The following is a 19770-nucleotide window of genomic DNA, read 5'->3' as shown; positions in this document are numbered from 1 at the left end:
AATCAGTTTATGAATTACTACGAAAAGATGCAAGGGATTGGTTTATTCCCAGGAGAGGTACTTTCGAGGACTGGGAGGATTTCAGCAACCAACTGAAAGAAGCGTTTCTGCCTGTTAACTATGAGGAGAATCTGTTGGAGGAAATGTAAAGACGAACACAAGGACCTGAAGAAAAGCTGCTTCTGTATGTTACCCGGATGCAGAACTTATTCCAGAAACTCACCTATACAAAACCATCCGAGGTGGAGCAGATCCGACTTATCCGACAAAGGTTGATTCCGCCCTTAGAACAGGCCTTGGCCTTTCAGGAGACCAAGACGTATGATGAACTTCTCCGTAAGGGAAAAGTTTTTGAACTGGTCCAGTGGCAGATGAGCCAGTACACCAGGCCACCCTCAAAACCAGGTTTCGTGGAGGAACCTCACCTAACGTACACTCCCCGCCAACTGAACCGATATCAGGCGAGTTTTTCTGTGGATACCGGAGAACAGGTACAAACAACTGATCATAGGAAATCAATCCCGCCGACACCAGCCAACCAGACACGACTTTCTCCGCCGGGGGAAAGCCGTCCAAGGCCACCCAGGTCCAGAGAATCAATAGGCCAGCAACAGGAATCACACCGTCCAACTTCTGGAGACAGGTCCGAAGGTAGATCCGGAACTTCAACACCGCCACCCCGCCGTCGAGCCGAAAATAGCCACGCTGACCGGACCGAATCATCATCAAGGAGGAGAGTGTCCTTCCAGACGCAGTGTTTCCGATGTGGTGGGTATGGCCACATGCGTCGAGAATGTCGCAGGCCACCGAAAATATTCTGTTCTCGATGCCAGAGGGAGAACATTCTCTCACGAGATTGTCCCTGCCGTCCGGAAAACTAGACGGAGGTATGGAGAAGGAGTCGACCATATCTCCCGACACACTGACTCCCATGACATCGACTGCCTGGAATGATAACCGACCGCTTGTCGAAGTTAAGATAGCCGGAAAGCACTACAAAGCATTAATTGACACTGGAGCCACGAAGAGTTTCGTAAGTCGGAAAGTGGCAAAACAATGTGAAAGCAAGGGAATCACCGGACAACATGTTGAGAATGGTTTCGTGGTGGTTGCAAATGGTCAACCCACGACAACACCCAAACTCTACACTACCGCTGTTCACCTGGCTGATTGTTCCTTGACCGACGTAAAATTTCTGTTGGTGCCTGATTTACCAGTTGACCTCATTCTAGGAATGGACGTATTAGGAAGGTTCAATTTTTCCATTAACCTCAGTACCGCGGACTGTTACCTGGAAGGTCGACTGATTGCCAAACCAACACCGAAAATTCAAGAATCTGTTGAGGTGCAGGGCCGGAGAAAATCCCTGAATCCACCTGCGGACAACCCACCACCTAAACCGTTACCGTCCGTAGATTCCGTATACCTGGCCGAAATAGAAAGTACCCAGTGCAAATGGTACAACAAGAAGTTACAGGAGGTGGAAAAAGACCCAACAAATTTTCCTGACTACGCCGTTGAAAATGGAAAACTGTTGCGACATTTCTGGGACTCGTCCGACTTCACAGAAGATGGAACCGGCCAACCCTGGAAACTCTGTGTACCATCCGAACAGCGAACAGAAGTACTGCAGGAAAACCACGACTCAGAACTAGCAGGTCACATGGGGATTGCCAAGACGATTGCACGGATAGCCAGAAACTATTACTGGCCAGGGATGTTTAGAGACATTGCGAAATACGTGAGGAACTGCACATCGTGCCAAAAGTACAAAGTTTCGCAACAGAAAACCCCTGGTAAGATGCAACCACACCGAATGGCGGATGCGCCGTTCAAAGAAGTATCCACGGACATAGTTGGACCATTGCCACGGTCAAAAAAGGGAAACTCCTACATCGTGGTAATGCAGGACCGGTTCACAAAGTGGGTAGAGTGTCGTCCGTTGCGGAAAGCCACCGCCAAAACTGTTTATTCGGCCCTCTACGAACAAGTCATCCTGAAATATGGTTGCCCAAAACTAGTAATATCCGATAATGGAATACAATTTGACAGCAGACTATTCAAGAACAGTCTCCGAGAGCTGAATATCGCTCACCGTTTCACACCACCGTATACTCCTCAGTGCAACCCTGTAGAAAGAGCTAACCGTACCCTAAAGACAATGATAGCACAGTTTTGTGAAGCCGATCAACGCACCTGGGCTGAAAAGATAGGAGAGTTAACGTTTGCCATCAACACCGCTGAACAGGAGTCTACTGGATTCACACCGGCATTTTTGAATTATGGAAGGGAACTAGAAATCCCGAGGGCGATTTATTCGACAAACCCCCACAATAATGAAATGAACGGAGAATCCAACCGTACAGGAGAAGAAAATAGAGACATGACTTACCGTACTCAACAGATCAAACATCTCCAAGAGGCTTATGAGTTCGTCCGTACTAAACTGTACCGTGCTTTCCAGCAACAGGCTCACCACTACAATCTTCGACGAAGAGAAATCCGATACCATGTGGGAGATAAAGTTCTACGCCGGGACCGTCCTTTATCCTCTGCCGTTGACAGTTTCGCCGCCAAGTTGGCTCCGAAGTTTTCCGGTCCGTTCACCGTTGTTAAAGTCGTTTCACCTGTCGTCTATGACCTGAAAGATACAGAGGGTAGAAAAATCACTAACATACACATTAAAGATTTAAAACCATTTCATGCATAATAATATTATTGTCATGATCCGTTAACCGTTCTATAGAAATAACCTCTGAAAGGAGGAAATCCGTTATTTTTTTTGTTACCGAATATACAAATATTATTTTTCCGTTACCGAATATATATATTTTTCCGTTACCGATTATATTATTATTTTCCGTTTACCTGTTTATCTGAATAACTGTAGTTGCTCGGCCAACCAGAACCAGTGTTCCGTAAGACAAAAGGTGTCTAGTTAACATGTTTCAGATGGAACATTTACACCTGGGGGAGATCTTGGGAGAAGGCAGCTTTGGGCGTGTCTATAGAGGCCAACGACACGGCCAAGCAGTGGCGGTGAAAAGGACTATGTTGACTCACCACGCCATCCAGGAAGTCGACATACTCAGGTCCCTAGAACATACAAATATAATACCCCTGCAAGAGGCCATCATAGAGGGAGACTACCTTTTTATGGTAATGCCTCTGTGCGACGAAGACCTAAATGCCTTCCTGCGTCGAGAAGGGCCGAGGAACCAGCCGTCTCGGTTCTTCCGCGTGATGCGGCAGTTAGCAGCAGCCGTGACGGAGTGTCATCGTCGGCAAATAGTACACCGAGACATCAAGCCAGCCAACATCTTACGCCGCCGGTGCCGATTCCTGCTAGCAGATTTTGGGTTGGCCGAAACACTCACCACCGCCCAACCCCTGCTTACCGAGCCAGCAGGAACCATGGTGTACTGGGCACCGGAACAGCGCAGGCTAGAGCCGTATGACACGTCCGTCGACCTGTGGGCGTTGGGGTTAGTGGCCGTAGAGGTGGCGACCGGATTACCGTGCCGTCAGGGTGAGGAGGAACAGCATTGGGCCTCATCCCTGGACGACAAATACCGTGCGGAGATGGAGCGGTTGAGATTCCCCGTCCGATGGTATATCGAAGGTTTGCTCCAGGATAACCCGTCCCACCGGAGACCTGCTGCACAGTGGGAGTGGCCTGGAACCGATACCGTCCTGTTAGTTGAAACCGTAGCTCAGCCACCCCCACTGATACCGGTGTCCACACTGAGACCAGCACCGCTTCCACCAATTGCTCCGTTAACGCCACCACCCCAACTGTCTCCCGTCCCACAGGAACCGCCAGCACCAGGGAAGACACTGATTTTGCCGTCAAGACTAGCATCCAAAATCCAGGCTCAACCGAACCCCCGTCTGTGGTCACCCAGTCTTCGGACTGAGGTCATCGCCCTGATACCAACCACCGTCAAGGGCAAACGCCGGCTCCGGCTGAAGCTCAGGTTTCCCTCCGGCACTGCCCACCGTCTCTGGGTGCCAGTGGATTGAAACCGTAAGAATTATCTTCCTGAAAAAAAAAAAAAAAGAGAAATTTGCGCCAGTCAAACCGTGCGTTCACCGTATAGAAATGAAAATACCAGGTAATAATGATCTTACCTCTTTTCAGAAGACCGTCTGACGGCTGCAACATGAGCGACTCAGACTTTCTGGAACGACTGGACGAGGAGCTGGGTCTTGTCGAGCCATTAAAAGACCAGGAACCGGAATCTCCTCCCCGTCCTGTGCCGTTGCCGTTGGGGGCACTCAAAGCATTTGGTCGCCCCAAACCAAACACCTCTTCCGCTGTCACTGACCGTTCCACATCATCACCCAGGAAGCAGGAACTACAACAGGCGGCTGTTCCGACTCAGAGGCAGAATGCAATGGAAATAGACATTCCAGCTGAAAAGAGAAATAAGCAAGATAAACGTTATTTCATAAACAAGGGGAAGATTTCCAAACAACCGGATAATCGTCAACATGACATCCATCGACACAACAACCGTCCAGCTCAAATAACAACCAAGATTCCAGCCAGAGTACGTACAGTTGGCACAATGGGGCCCAATGTCTACTTAGAACTTCGCCCTAATATGTGTTGGAGATGTGGCCAAGGGGAGCACAGTCGAGCACACTGCACCGGTACCCCGATTCTCTTCTGCAGCAGTTGCGGCCTGCTAGGTACATTAACCAGAAATTGTACTTGTCAGTCTCATCACCGTCAACGCGAGGCTGCCGTCCAATGTGATATCCCCAGCGCATCCACCCAATCCGAACCGCCCCGGAAGAAATCAAACAAGTTCCGCATGCCAACCAGTAGGGAGTTAGCCCTCCGTGCCTGTCCAAGATGTCGAGAACTCCGTGAGGCCAAGGACAATAGCAAGGAGAAATCACGTACAACTGAAGCCCGTCACTAACTTAGTTATAACCGATTACACCGTAACAATTCCGTTCAAATTCCGTACATGCACCACCGTTGACCGAAATATTGTATCTACCGATTTTCATCCGTTCAGCATGCAATTAAATATGAATCAAACCGATCAAAACCGTCTGAAAAACCTGCTATTTATGTAAGGAATAACAATAAAGGATACTGTTTCACATTGCAACTGAGTATATCCGTCTATTGATCCAATGGATCTAACCAATTTCTATTCTGAACCGAATCGAAATTATTGTACCGTCAATTTAACACTGTCTACCTGAAGAAACACCGTCTACCTGAAAACAGAAAGCAGAGAAAAACCGTTCCAAGCAGAAAAGTGGACCCCGAGGAACGATGAAGATCATTATTGTTAGAAATTACCCACCTGCGAGTCTCCTGCCGGCTCCGAGAGTCCCAACGTCCGTACAGCCGGGTCACACCAGCCCATTGAGCCCCCACGTCGAGCTGTTGGAGGCTTTCCACCTGTTGCAGCTCCCACGATTCCTGGGTAACCTACAAAACCACGATGGAATTCAAACACCCGCCAAACACAGTTAAATTAGGTACTCACCGGAGGGATGAAACGGGACAAGTTTCCGACCAGCGATAAAGATGGATTTCCACATGGGGAAAGAAGATTTTCCACAATAATTGAACATCCACGCACGGAACGCTGAACAAAATTCTTTGACAAGATGGCGGAGACCTGCGCCGAAATGACTGACGCTGACGTTTCGGCGTGCGCATTGGAACTACCATTCCAACCATAGAGAAGATAAGTACTATCGAATACAGCTATTGTAAACTGGTCACGAGTATAGGTGGCGCGCGCGAAAGTAAGGTCATTATTTCTAGGGGTAGATAGAGTCGTGAAATTAAGCTCACTATTTCATCGTAAGTTAATTTCTTCCGAGATGGAGGGGGTGTAATGAACCCCAGTTTTCTGAGGAAAATTGGAGTTCATCTTAGTGCATTTTTTTTTGTTTTAAATTTCCGTCTTCGAAAATATTTTAATTCTCGAATATTCCGTACGTTCATTCCGACAGGCAGAGTAAATGTAAAAAACCGCTTATCTGTATTTTACGTTGTTTTTCTTATATGCCGCTGAGGATTTCGACGTTTTTCATCGGTTGATATGCGATAAACCGGAGCTGACGATGTTTTTCATTCTTGCCGCATTCTGGAATTTTCAGATTTTTACCGTGAGAGGGGATATGCCTATAAAAGCAAATTTTCCCCCGCGACGGTCACTTTTTGAATTTTACTTCAGTGCTTTCCTTTCGCTTGAGTACATTTCGCTTTCTAACGTGGTTTCTAACTTCTGTTATAAATTCAGTTAATTTTAGGTATTCTTTCGCCGTTGAAGAATAATCATTTTGTGTTATTTGCATCAGTGCTTAGAGTTAATTTTTTTAGTTTTTCTTTTAAATCCGTTGAGTTTCGAGTGCTTGAAACAAAGGAGGTAGGTCCCCGTCTGTACCGTTCAGTTTCTTTGTTAGACCAACGCCGTTACTTCTTTAACTTTGACACTGCTGTACTGTATCGTTTCCTGTTGTATTTTATCGTTCTTTGTCCGCGTTCCGCGTCATAAGTGTTAAATCCGAAATCTCTTCTTTTCTTTCAATCATGGTGTGCTATAACCCTTGGGGCAGAGAATAAGAGACCCCGCACGTAGTCAGTGAGATTCCGTAGTTGCGTTAAACATAGACATTTTCTTCGCTGTCAATCATGGTGTGCTACAACCCTTGGGGCAGCGAATAAAAGTCTCGAACAGGTCCGCCCTAGCCCTTGGGGTACTGAAGGGAAAGTTCCGTCAACCCCCCTGTCCGCGTTCCGCGTCCTAAGTGTTAAATCCGAAATCTCTTCTTTTCTGTCAATCATGGCGTGCTATAACCCTTGGGGCAGAGAATAAGAGATACCGCACGTAGTCAGTGAAATCCCGTAGTTGCGTTAAAAATAGACATTTTCTTCGCTGTCAATCATGGTGTGCTACAACCCTTGGGGCAGCGAATAAAAGTCTCGAACAGACCCGTCCTTATTGTGTTTCATTCCCGGAGAAATACAACTACACACCGATACCGTATAGCAAGTCCTTAGCATTCGTCAGTTCTGGTTGGCGCATTTTTATTGAACCGTTAATTTTTCACTACACCCGGTACAAATTTCATAAAGTGCTCGTGACCGGATAAGATTTCCCGAATGTATTTTCACTGATAGAATCACTCACATTTTATATCACACATATCTCCCTTATACATGTGATTAGTTTCCGAAGTTGTGAATAAACTTTTACATAGTTCGATTTTGACTTCTTCGTTGTCGCTACTACCCTAGACAACACCGAGCTCTGTCTCTGGCTAGCAGCTACTCTGGTAGGTTTGCTATTCTTCCTATTGAAAAGAATAGCTGGCGCTCGAGATTAAGGCTTCTCCGAGAAACGCACGTTACAAAAATGGCGCCCGAGCAGGGACTTGAACCCTGGACCCTTGGATTTTCCAGCGATGAAGATGAATTTCCACATAGAGAAAGAAGATTTTCCACTATTAAATACCCACATCATGTGTCCACGGAACGCTGAACAAGGTGCTTTGACAAGATGGCGGAGACCTGCGCCGAAATGACTGACGCTGACGTTTCTGCGTGCGCATTGGAACTACCATTGCCAACCATAGAGAAGATAAGTACTATCGAATACAACTATTGTAAACTGGTCACGAGTATAGTTTGTCTATGGTATATAGGTGGCGCGCGCGAAAGTAAGGTACTAGGGGTAGATAGAGTCGTGAAATTAAGCTCACTATTTCATCGTAAGTTAATTTCTTCCGAGATGCAGGGGGTGTAATGAACCCCAGTTTTCTGAGGAAAATTGGAGTTCATCTTAGTGCATTTTTTTTCGTTTTAAATTTCCGTCTTCGAAAATATTTTAATTCTCGAATATTCCGTACGTTCATTCCGACAGGCAGAGTAAATGTAAAAAACCGCTTATCTGTATTTCACGTTGTTTTTCTTACATGCCGCTGAAGATTTCGACGTTTTTCATCTGTTGATATGCGATAAACCGGAGCTGACGACGTTTTTCATTCTTGTCGCATTCTGGAATTTTCAGATTTTTACCGTGAGAGGGGATATGCCTATAAAAGCAAATTTTCCCCCGCGACGGTCACTTTTGAATTTTACTTCAGTGCTTTCCTTTCGCTTGAGTATTTTTCGCTTTCTAACGTGGTTTCTAACTTCTGTTATAAATTCAGCTAATTTTCGGTATTCTTTCGCCGTTGAAGAATAATCATTTTGTGTTATTTGCATCAGTGCTTAGAGTTAATTTTTTAGTTTTTCTTTTAAATCCTTTGAGTTTCGAGTGCTTGAAACAAAGGAGGTAGGTCCCCGTCTGTACCGTTCAGTTTCTTTGTTAGACCTACGCCGTTACTTCTTTAACTTTGACACTGCTGTACTGTATCGTTTCCTGTTGTATTTTATCGTTCTTTACCCTGTCCGCGTTCCGCGTCATAAGTGTTAAATCCGAAATCTCTTCTTTTCTGTCAATCATGGTGTGCTATAACCCTTGGGGCAGAGAATAAGAGATACCGCACGTAGTCAGTGAGATCCCGTAGTTGCGTTAAACATAGACATTTTCTTCGCTGTCAATCATGGTGTGCTACAACCCTTGGGGCAGCGAATAAAAGTCTCGAACAGGTCCGCCCTAGACCTTGGGGTACTGAAGGGAAAGTTCCGTCAACCCCCCTGTCCGCGTTCCGCGTCATAAGTGTTAGATCCGAAATCTCTTCTTTTCTGTCAATCATGGTGTGCTATAACCCTTGGGGCAGAGAATAAGAGATACCGCACGTAGTCAGTGAGATCCCGTAGTTGCGTTAAACATAGACATTTTCTTCGCTGTCAATCATGGTGTGCTACAACCCTTGGGGCAGCGAATAAAAATCTCGAACAGACCCGTCCTTATTGTGTTTCATTCCCGGAGAAATACAACTACACACCGATACCGTATAGCAAGTCCTTAGCATTCGTCAGTTCTGGTTGGCGCATTTTTATTGAACCGTTAATTTTTCACTACACCCGGTACAAATTTCATAAAGTGCTCGTGACCGGATAAGACTTCCCGAATGTATTTTCACTGATAGAATCACTCATATTTTATATCACACATATCTCCCTTGTACATATAATTAGTTTCCGAAGTTGTGAATAAACTTTTACATAGTTCGATTTTGACTTCTTCGTTGTCGCTACTACCCTAGACAACACCGAGCTCTGTCTCTGGCTAGCAGCTACTCTGGTAGGTTTGCTATTCTTCCTATTGAAAAGAATAGCTGGCGCTCGAGATTAAGGCTTCTCCGAGAAACGCACGTTACAGCTTGAAGAAAAAAACTAGTAATTTAAAAATATACAACCCATGAACTGTTAAAATATTATTCAACCTAAACAAGCCTCTGCAAGAGTCTCTATATCCTAGGAATAACATTGTTCTCAAGGCCTTCTTCTGTATAATAAAAATTTCATTCATAAATGATGAACTACCCCAGAAAATTATACCATAGGAGAGAAGAGAATGGAAATTAGCATAGTATACCGATTTCAGATATCTTAAATCGAGTATACCTCTGAGCATGAAGAGAGTATAGCATGCAAAGTTAAGTCTCTGACCAAGCTTATCCGTGTGAGGTCCCCATTTCAGGTGCCTGTCGAGAATGATTCCCAGGAATCGAACCTGATCGTGTACCTCGATTCGACCATCCAAAATATCAATTGACATGGGATAAGTCTGCCTGGATTTGTCGCTATGGAAAAATAAACATTGTGTCTTATTGATGTTTAGAACCAGATTATGAGCACACAACCATTCCCTTACAATGGTGAGCAGATTAGCTGCCTCATTTATAGTTGATGTGATAATATGAGATTTTATCAGATAATTTATATCATCAGCAAATTTTCTTAATGATATTTGACAGTTCTCTAATCTTGGAAAACTGTTGACGGATCCCGTAACACCAGCCACACCCCGAAACGCCCCCGGCAAGAAATTGATATGGACCAAAAAGAGTAGTGGGCCCGCAATACTCCCCTGGAGCACTCCAAGTAGGATAGGTATCAGATCCGAATAAAAACTTCGACCATCGATCTGCACAACTACTCTCTGGGTTCTAGAGGATAGGAAGCTTGCCATGATTTTCAGTTGATTGTCTCGAATTCCACAATCTTCAAGAACTTCCAGTAACCTCCGATGACTCACACAGTCAAATGCCTTGGAGAGGTCAAGAAAGAGGCCTAATGGAATTTCGTCCTGCTCAAGGGAAATAGTGATATCATCAATCAATTCAAACAGAGCCGTCTCAGTATTTCTATTCTTTAGAAAACCATGTTGACTGGGTGATATCACATTGAATTTAGTGAAAAATTTTGCCAGCCTATTACACAAAATCTTTTCAAATATCTTAGAGAAGGATGTCAAAATGCTGATAGGTCGATAGTTACCAAGATCATCCTTATTGCCTTTCTTGAAAATTGGCTTAACGATAGCGACTTTCAGTTGGTCCGAAAAAACACCCTCCTTGAAGGATCTGTTGATGATGAAACAGAGTGGTTCAACAATTAAGTCAATAGAAAGCTTGATGACTTTTATTGGTATTTCATCATAACCAAATGAAGTCTTGTCCTTAAGAGATCTGACAACTGACAGAATCTCATCATGTGAGACATCAAACATGTAGAAAGACTGATCAAGTCGATTTCTGACATTGTATGAGGAGGAATGAGTCATCTGAGCCGTTAAATTAGATGGAATATCTGCAAAGTAGTTATTAAATACATTTGAGAGAAGAGATGGATCAGTATGACTGGGAAACAATTTTTCAGGTCTTTTACAGTTTGTAAGGGACTTTATAACATTCCAGGATGTTTTGGAAACATTGTCAGAATTTGAGATGAGATCGCTATAATATTTTTTTTTAGCCTTGGTAAGTGAGTTATCGTATTTTTTTTTTACAGTTGTGTACAAGGAACAGAATTCAGGTCTAGAGAATTTAACTATATGAAGTATATCCAATAGGTTCTTGAGAAATCTGCTTTCAGTTGACAGTTTGAATTTTTTGCTTGAGGAACATGAACGAATACTCACTTTAGGGAAACAATGATCAAACACCCCAGAGTATCGACTGTGAAAAGTATTCCAAAGAATATTTGGATTGACTGGGATTTGGTAAATGTCATCCCATGATACCACAGATAGCTCATTCCGGAAAGCTCTGACAGTTTGATCATTAATGGTTCTCCCTGTGAATGTCGAGGCTTTTTGTTTATTATCAATATACAGGTCAGTCGAAAACTTCAAGGCAGAGTGGTCAGATATATGATACTCCACCACTTCGGTTCGACCAACAAGAGACGTGAAAGCATTGTCAAGGCAAGTTCCTGAACATGGACGTGTCACTTTATAATTAGATGGTGTTAAGTTGAAACTATTAAGTAGTGACATAAATTTTCTAATATCAGATGAATCTGAGAGAAAATTCAAGTTAAAGTCACCCATAATAATGAAAGATGATCTCTCCATTGTGCACTGTTGGAGGATATTCGAGAAAACCTCCAGAAATTTTTCTACATCAGCTAGTGGCCAGGTGTTAGGCCTATATATACAAATGATCAATAATTTGTAACTATCAAGATACAGTTGAGCAGCACAACATTCAATTACATTCAATATACTGAGCAAATTGTAATCTGACCTCTCATTGACCCTAATTCCATCCTTACTAAAAATCGCAGAACCACCATGTTTCCCCTTCGCACGGCAGAAACTGGTTACTAGTCTGTATCCACTTAGATTACAAACCTGTAGTTCCTCCTCACTTTTCCAATGCTCGGTAATCGCCAGAATGTCAGGATCCTCTTCTTGAACCATAAACTTCAATCTGTTCATTGATGATCCGAGCGATTGGACATTTTGTAAAATCACATCAAAGCACTTGTTTTTGTCGGTCCTGGTGGCTTCTCTCTTTGCTGCGGAAACTGCTGAACTGGTCGCATCTTTCACGTAGCGGTGTTTGGATGGCGTCTTTTCATAAAAAACTTGTTCACAGCTATTCCCTCAGGCCAGAAATCGGGATTTAGGACTTTGTCCAAAAATTCTGAGGGAAGAGTTATCTTGAATGATGAGTAAACTTCCGGCTTCCTTGATGTTAATGGCTCACATGATACACTTGGTATGCTTCCATTGAAAAATTCCTGCAGGTCACTCGTAGTTGTATCAGGGCTGAGTCGCGAGACATGTACATGGGAGAACTGTATCTTGGGAACAGCATGAAGACTATTTGCTTTTGAGGTTCCAACAATCGGCCGCAGTACCTTTCTAGATCTAGTAGTAGTGCCAGTGCTGACTTTAGAGGAACTAGCTATAGATTTGGGTTTTTTTCTATTCGGCACAGTTTTCCATCCCTCCGCATCGGAAACTTTCCGGGATAGATCAGCAACATTATTTTCAGTTGAAATTGTAAGAGGAGTAGAGATATTGGGAACAGCTGTAGATACATTATCAGAAGAAAGTGAAACATCCACATGAGTTCTTATCTCGGGATTACTGGATTGATTTATCATATCAGAGGAATTCCGTGCATCCGATCTGGTGATGGTGTCGTTTTTTTTTGTTTGTTTCAGCGTATGAATTTCATCAATGAGTGTCGATATCTGTTTATTTTGATGTTTTATAGTATTCTTTAATTCAGAAATTTCAAAACGCAATGGTGTTACTAGTTTTTCGACAATTTCTTGAATGGAAAACAACAGTGAGTTCTCACTCATGCTCAAGGCGACATTCGTATTGCTTGGACCGCTACTACAGCTCTCACAAATCCACTTCATTATTTTTCCACCTTCACGTAGTTCATTGAAATCATCGATATTGATGTTTAAGCACTTTTTATGAAAAGTATTTTCACAACTTTGACACTTAATTGTATCATCATATCTATTAATTTTACTCGCACAACGAGAACAGATAATTCCGCGCACTAGCGACATCACGCCTATACATTAGACTGTCAAACTGTCAAAATTGAGACTCAAGTAACGAGGGCCCGACTCAGATGGAGCGGCCACATTCTGAGGATGCAAGACACAAGACTCCCCAAAATAGCTCTATACGGCGAACTCACTGAGGGAGCCCGGAAACCAGGAGGCCAGTATAAGCGGTTTAAGGATACACTACATCAATCCCTAAAATCAGTTAATGCTAATCATAACTGGGAACAACTAACGTTAGACAGGTCACAGTGGAGGTCTTTGGTCCACAGTTATAATGGAGAATCGAGAAGGATACAGCGGCGGCCAGATCTGGTTGGAGACTATCCATGCCCTGAGTGTGGAAGGATCTGCAGGTCACGGTTGGGTCTCTTTAGTCACAGGAGGGCACACAGTCGCAACTAGCACTAAGAAGTTACAAGTCTGTTCGAATTTTGTTTTTTTTTTCCTTCTTCTTTTTGTAGATTTATTCCCGGTAACGGGATACAGCAATGAATGGATTCTAAACCATCCTCGAGTTCACTGGAATATACACAAAAAATTTCATCAAAATCGGCCCAGCCGTTTAGGAGGAGTTGTGTGACAAAGCCACGAACAGAAGAATTATATATATTGAGATAAGATGAGTTCATAAAAGATATGCGAATTTAAATGATAATTTCCCAGACTAATTTTCTTACAGAAAGAATATACTATATTACTGTTTATTTTTTCAAACGTTTCTGATAATATGAAATGATAAAATATCAACAATTGAAAAGTATAAGTTATCGATACAGATGATAACTATCTGGAGAAGCAAGTATTGAAGCGCATTAGTATTTCAATTCTTTAGTTTGTTTCAAATCTCGCTGCTCCAAACAATATTTCAAAATTAATAATTTCTAGAGAATTCTTTTTCATCATTTACATTCACGTTGTAGATGGTATACTGGAGGGGAATTCCTTTGCACTACGACCTAGAGGTCTATTAGATCCAGGAAATAAAAACTATAGAAAGAATGTCCCTGAATAGATTTAACGACTTTGATGTATATGCAGAAATCCATGTACGTTCCTATATATAAGTACAGAATAGTTATTTTTTATTTTCACCCTAATTATACCGAGCACTACTATCTACTTCATGAATTTCATTTTCAATGTCTTAACCGGGTAACCGAAAAATTTTAAGTATATAATCAAAATGAAATATTTTCATATTATAAGAGCTAAAACTTGGTTTCTTAAAAAATGGCATGGATTCCCCATTCTTTCGTTTCGTACTTTCATCGAAAAAAATTGGTACTGTTTCAAGTACTATGCAAAAAAAAATCCACTGAAGGCTTCTTGACCTGCAATCAAGCAATAGGATATGTATGAATTCAGAGTGCAAGTCTGATATAATGAATCATTTATGATATAGAGTGTATTCTTAATGAAACATTAGGTTTGAAAAAAAAATTAAAAATTGTAAGGTGTACTCAAAAGACAACGTTAGGTACCGTTCCAAGTACGGTATAAAAAAAAAATAAAATTTCAAATTATGAGCAGATATACTAATTATGAGTTAAAATTGAGTAGGAGGATATCAAATGAGTGAGCCTTCGAATAAGGGCGATAAATAAACGAAATCAACTCAGATATATGAAAACCAACAACTGTTGTTTTGTTTGTCCACTTTTATATCGAATGTTCCTTAATTAATTTCTTTTGTTTTGAGTTATTTCATCCTACCATTTATTGAGACATTTGTTCACTATAACCAGGATAATTTCCAATCCTGCTTTCTTTTGTCATTCAAGAACATTGTTTTAGGGATTCATCTACTATTTATATCCTACAGATAATTGGAAAAATTTGCTCTTTTCAGTTCCACTAGATATAATGGCGTCATAGATCTAACGTTACGCTATGCAACGTAATTTTTCATACTGCTTTCTCATTATTTCATATGCCAGCTTCAGTACTCTCGCGAATATTATTATTCCGGTTTCAACCTCAAGAAAAAGGCTACTGCAACCAAATTTTTCGTTCTTTTCTGTAATAAATTTCAGCAATCCATTTTCAGAAATTTATGACGGAAGAAAGTAACTTTTTTAATCGGTTTTTCGAAGTTCTCGAAAAAGTCACCTTCAATGTTGTTCCATGAGCTATATGGATGTGTAGAGGATGTTTCATTGAGACGAATTAATTTCAAGAGGAATTATATGAGCCAGAAACAAAGAACAGTTCATTCTCATTTCTCTTGATGAATACAAAGGGGATTCATCTGTAAAAAAAACCAGAACAATATCATGGAAAACGAAAAAGAGCCATAACTGATCTACGGGACTACTATTTCTTGATAAGCAAAAAAAAAACCCTATTCAAAACCATTGACGTATTGAAGTATACAGTAAAATATTTGTTACTTTGACTAGGTGACAGGTACAGAATAACACAGGTACAGTATAACCAATACAATAAACCATCTCTCAACGTTTCCGCCCGCAACGGACCGATTTCGTCATAATTACCACCTGCGAAAACAAGGAATTGTATAGCATGAACTTTGAAGTATTTTGAAATAAGATATTTGATTGTTGATGCATTTTTCGGAAATATTGCAATTAATTATCGACTTATGTTCGAACCCCAGCATCTCAAAATAGAACTTTTTTCTATAAAACGGCCTTTTCAAAATCATTTTGAATATTTTCGATAGCCGGATCAGCATAGAAATCATAAAATATCTAATCTAAACAGGAAATGAAGTTGGACGGCCAAAAACTTGCATAAGTTTGACTATGTCTCATTTCGACATTATTTTGGCGATATTTTATTTTCACTTTACTTTACTTTAGCAGAATATTCCGTATCCAGGAATACCTTGTCAATTTTGGGCATAGTAAGGATAGGATGGATCATAATTCGACTAAAATAGGAGTTTTCATTTAAACAAATTTTTTTCGATGAAAGTACGAAACGAAAGAATTTTTTGGTGGATATGCTGTTGAAAATACATTATGACTTCGACAACAATTCCTGAATGTTGCACCATTCTATCGTTAAAGCATACGAAAGCTGGAAATCTTAGAAAATTCAATGTCATGTCACCATAATCACATGTTACTCGATGGGGAATCCATGCCGTTTTTTAAGAAACCAAGTTTTTAGCTCTTATAATATGAGAATATTTCATTTTAATTATTTATTTATTTATTCATTATTATAAACTCAAAATTTTTCGGTTTCCCGGTTAAGACATTGAAAATGAAATTCATGAAGTAGATAGTAGTGCTCCGTATAATTAGGGTGAAAATAAAAAAATAACGATTCTGTACTTATATATAGGAACCTACATGGATTTCTGCATATACATCAGAGTCGTTAAATCTATTCATGGACATTCTTTCTATAGTTTTTATTTCCTCAGGAAAAACGTGTATACCATCTACAACGTGAATGTAAATGATGAAAAAGAATTCTCTAGAAATTATAAATTTTGAAATATTGTTTGGAGCAGCGAGATTTGAAACAAACTTAAGAATTGAAATACTAATGCGCTTCAATACTTGCTTATCCAGATAGTTATTATCTGTATCGATAACTTATACTTTTCAATTGTTGATATTTTATCATTTCATAATATCAGAAACGTTTGAAAAAATAAACAGTAATATAGTATATTCTTTCTGTAAGAAAAATACTCTGGACAATTATCATTCAAATTCGCATATGTTTCATAAACTCATAATTATATAAAACACTATATAATTTTAGGTATTTTCAGTGTTAGGCTCAAGTATCACGAAATAACAAAATATATTATATGTTCTTTTTAGGTATCATAAATAATGGATTGAACACAATAAGTAAAATATCGCAAGAATTTGGACAGGTTGAAAAACAATCTCTTATGAATTCGCCAACGTTTCGGAACTATTTTGTTCCTTTCTCAAGGCTCATCATACAACTAATAAAAGTAACACTTTAAAATTGGTCATAGGAAGTTAAGGATAAATCAACAAACAGTCCGACGTGTGACAGTTGAATTGAACGAATGTAATACGTTGATTCCATAGAAATTTTAAGTCACAGCAATCTAGTATCGAATCAGACGACGGAACGGGCAATTGGGAGGTGGGGTGCTAGGGAGGGATGGTAGGGGGGCAATATAACAGCGGAGTAGATGTACAAAGTATTCAGTTGTGAATGTGCTCCGTGCTGCAAATATTGTGTTGTGGTGTACATTTTTTAACTTTGATACTATCGAATTTTATCGTTTCATACTTAAATATTTTTTTCATTGTGGAAGACGAGATGGACAGAAAGGAGATCTTGAGAATGGGATTGGAAAAATTGAAGTCTAAACAAATTGACTTGAGGAGAACAGTTCAAATCAGGAATTTTCTGAAGTCACATGTAGGAGAACGAAAAAGAGGAAAAGTTCCGCAGAAAAAATCCGACACTCACGCTGCAAGAAGAGAAGGTAATCAAGATGAACATAGCCAAAAAGTCGTGAAGAAAATAAATTCCGATGTTGGGGAAAAAAAGCAGTATGTGTCGAACGGAAATCTGAGAAAACGCTTGACGAGGTCTTTCATTCTGAAGGAGATTCTGAATATGACATCTATTAGAAGAAAAGAAGATCCTAATATCAAACTTTTCAATATGAATGACTACATTGAGATTTTTAGGAAGAAGGAGAAACCTATAAAATGAAAACTTTTGTAGGACTTGTAACTCCAGCCCGCCCTCTATATTCAAAATGAAATATTAACTTCGAAAAAAATTGAAAATTGTTAGATGTAGAGAAAAGACAACAGTACTGTTTTAAGTACTATGCGTAAAAGACTGAACGCTCCTTGACCTGCGATCAAGAAATAGAAAATTCATTATATTGGGGTGCAAGTCTGTTATTTGAATTTACAGCATATTCTTAATGAAACATTAATTTTGAAAACAAATAAAAATTGATAGGGGATCATAAAAGTTAACAGTTAGTACTGTTTCAAGTACTATGCAAAAAAAAAATCCACTGAACGCTTCTTGACCTGCAATCAAGCAATAGGTTATGTATGAATTCAGAGTGCAAGTCTGATATAATGAATCATTTATGATATAGAGTGTATTCTGAATGAAACATTAGGTTTGAAAAAAAATTTAAAATTGTTAGGTGTACTCAAAAGACAACGTTAGGTCCCGTTATAAGTACGGTATAAAAAAATTAAAACTTCAAAATATGACCAGATATACTAATTATCAGTAAATATTAAGTAGGAGGATATCAAATAAATGAGCCTTCGAATGAGGGCGATAAATAAACAAAATCAACTCAGATATATGAAAACCAACAACTGTTTATTTGTTTGTCCACTTTTATACCAATGTGTATTATGTTCCTGAATTAATTTCGTTTGTTTTGAGTTATTTCATCCTCTCATTTATTGAGACATTGATTCACTATAACCAGGATAATTTCCAATCCTGCTTTTTTTTGTCATTCAAGAACATTGTTTAAGGGATTCATCTACTATTTGTATCCTACAGATAATTGGAAAAATTTTCTCTTTTCAGTTTCACTAGTTATAATGGCGTCATAGATCTAACGCTTCGCTACGCACCGTAATTTTTTATATTGTTTTCTCATTATTCCATATGCCAGCTTCAGTACTCTCGCGAATATTATTATTCCAGTTTCAACCTCAAGAAAAAGGCTACTGCAACCAAAATTTTTCGTCATTTTCTTTAATAAATTTCAGCAATCCATTTTAAGAAATTCATGACGGAAGAAAGTAACTTTTTTATTCGGTTTTTCGAAGTTTTCCATGAGCTATATGGATGTGTAGAGGATGTTTCATCAAAATGATTTAATTTCAAAAGAAATTACCTGAGCCTGAAACAAAGAACAGTTTACATTGACGAATATAATAGACAGATAGAATAGAAGTCAACGTTCATACTTAATTATCGAAATCTCATTTCTCATGACAAATACAAAGGGGATTCATCTGTAAAAAAAACCAGAACAATATCATGGAAAACGAAAAAGTGCCATAACTGATCTGCGGGACTACTATTTCTTGATAAGCAAAAAAAACCCTATTCAAAACCATTGACGTATTGAAGTATACAGTAAAATATTTGTTACTTTGACTAGGTGACAGGTACAGAATAACACAGGTACAGTATAACCAATACAATAAACCATCCCTCAACGTTTCCGCCCGCAACGGACCGATTTGGTCATAATTACTACCTGCGAAAACAAGGATTTGTATAGCATGAACTTTGAAGTATTTTGAAATAAGATATTTGATTGTTGATGCATTTTTCGGAAATATTGCAATTAATTATCGATTTATGTTCGAACGCCAGCATCTCAAAATAGAACTTTTTTCTATAAAACGGCCTTTTCAAAATCATTTTGAATATTTTCGATAGCCGGATCAGCATAGAAATCATAAAATATCTAATCTTAACAGCAAATGAAGTTGGACGGCCAAAAACTTGCATAAGTTTGACTATGTCTAATTTCGACATTATTTTGGCGATATTTTATTTTCACTTTACTGAATGTCACTTGCATTGGTTATTTTTTTTTAATATCTTCTTTTCGTACTGGGCGTGAATATAATTTCCGATTTTCGTCTTAAATTTTGAAGATAGTGAGGCCTTACAAATGTTTTAGTGTGACTTTCGGACTAATATCAAGTTATTTCCGTAAAATTCCCCATTTCGAAAAACGATAGCAGAATATTCCGTATCCAGGAATACCTTGTCAATTTTGGGTATAGTAAGGATAGGATGGATCATAATTCAACTAAAATAGAGGT

General features: G+C 39.9%; 1 protein-coding gene across 1 annotated transcript; it reads left to right on the top strand.

The window, feature by feature from the left end:
- Window positions 1-3243: 3243 nt before the first annotated feature.
- Window positions 3244-3977, top strand: LOC123318779 (serine/threonine-protein kinase fused-like). The gene is made up of 2 exons (XM_044905518.1): window positions 3244-3807; window positions 3852-3977. Exons 1-2 carry the CDS (start codon window positions 3244-3246, stop codon window positions 3915-3917), a joined length of 630 nt encoding a protein of 209 aa, XP_044761453.1. The 3' UTR covers window positions 3918-3977.
- The last annotated feature ends 15793 nt before the right edge of the window (window positions 3978-19770 follow it).

Source organism: Coccinella septempunctata, chromosome 8, assembly GCF_907165205.1.
Source record: "Coccinella septempunctata chromosome 8, icCocSept1.1, whole genome shotgun sequence".
In the NCBI taxonomy this organism is placed as follows: Eukaryota; Metazoa; Arthropoda; class Insecta; order Coleoptera; family Coccinellidae; genus Coccinella; species Coccinella septempunctata.
Note: the sequence above shows the minus strand (reverse complement) of the source record. Positions and strands in the feature narration are given on the sequence as shown.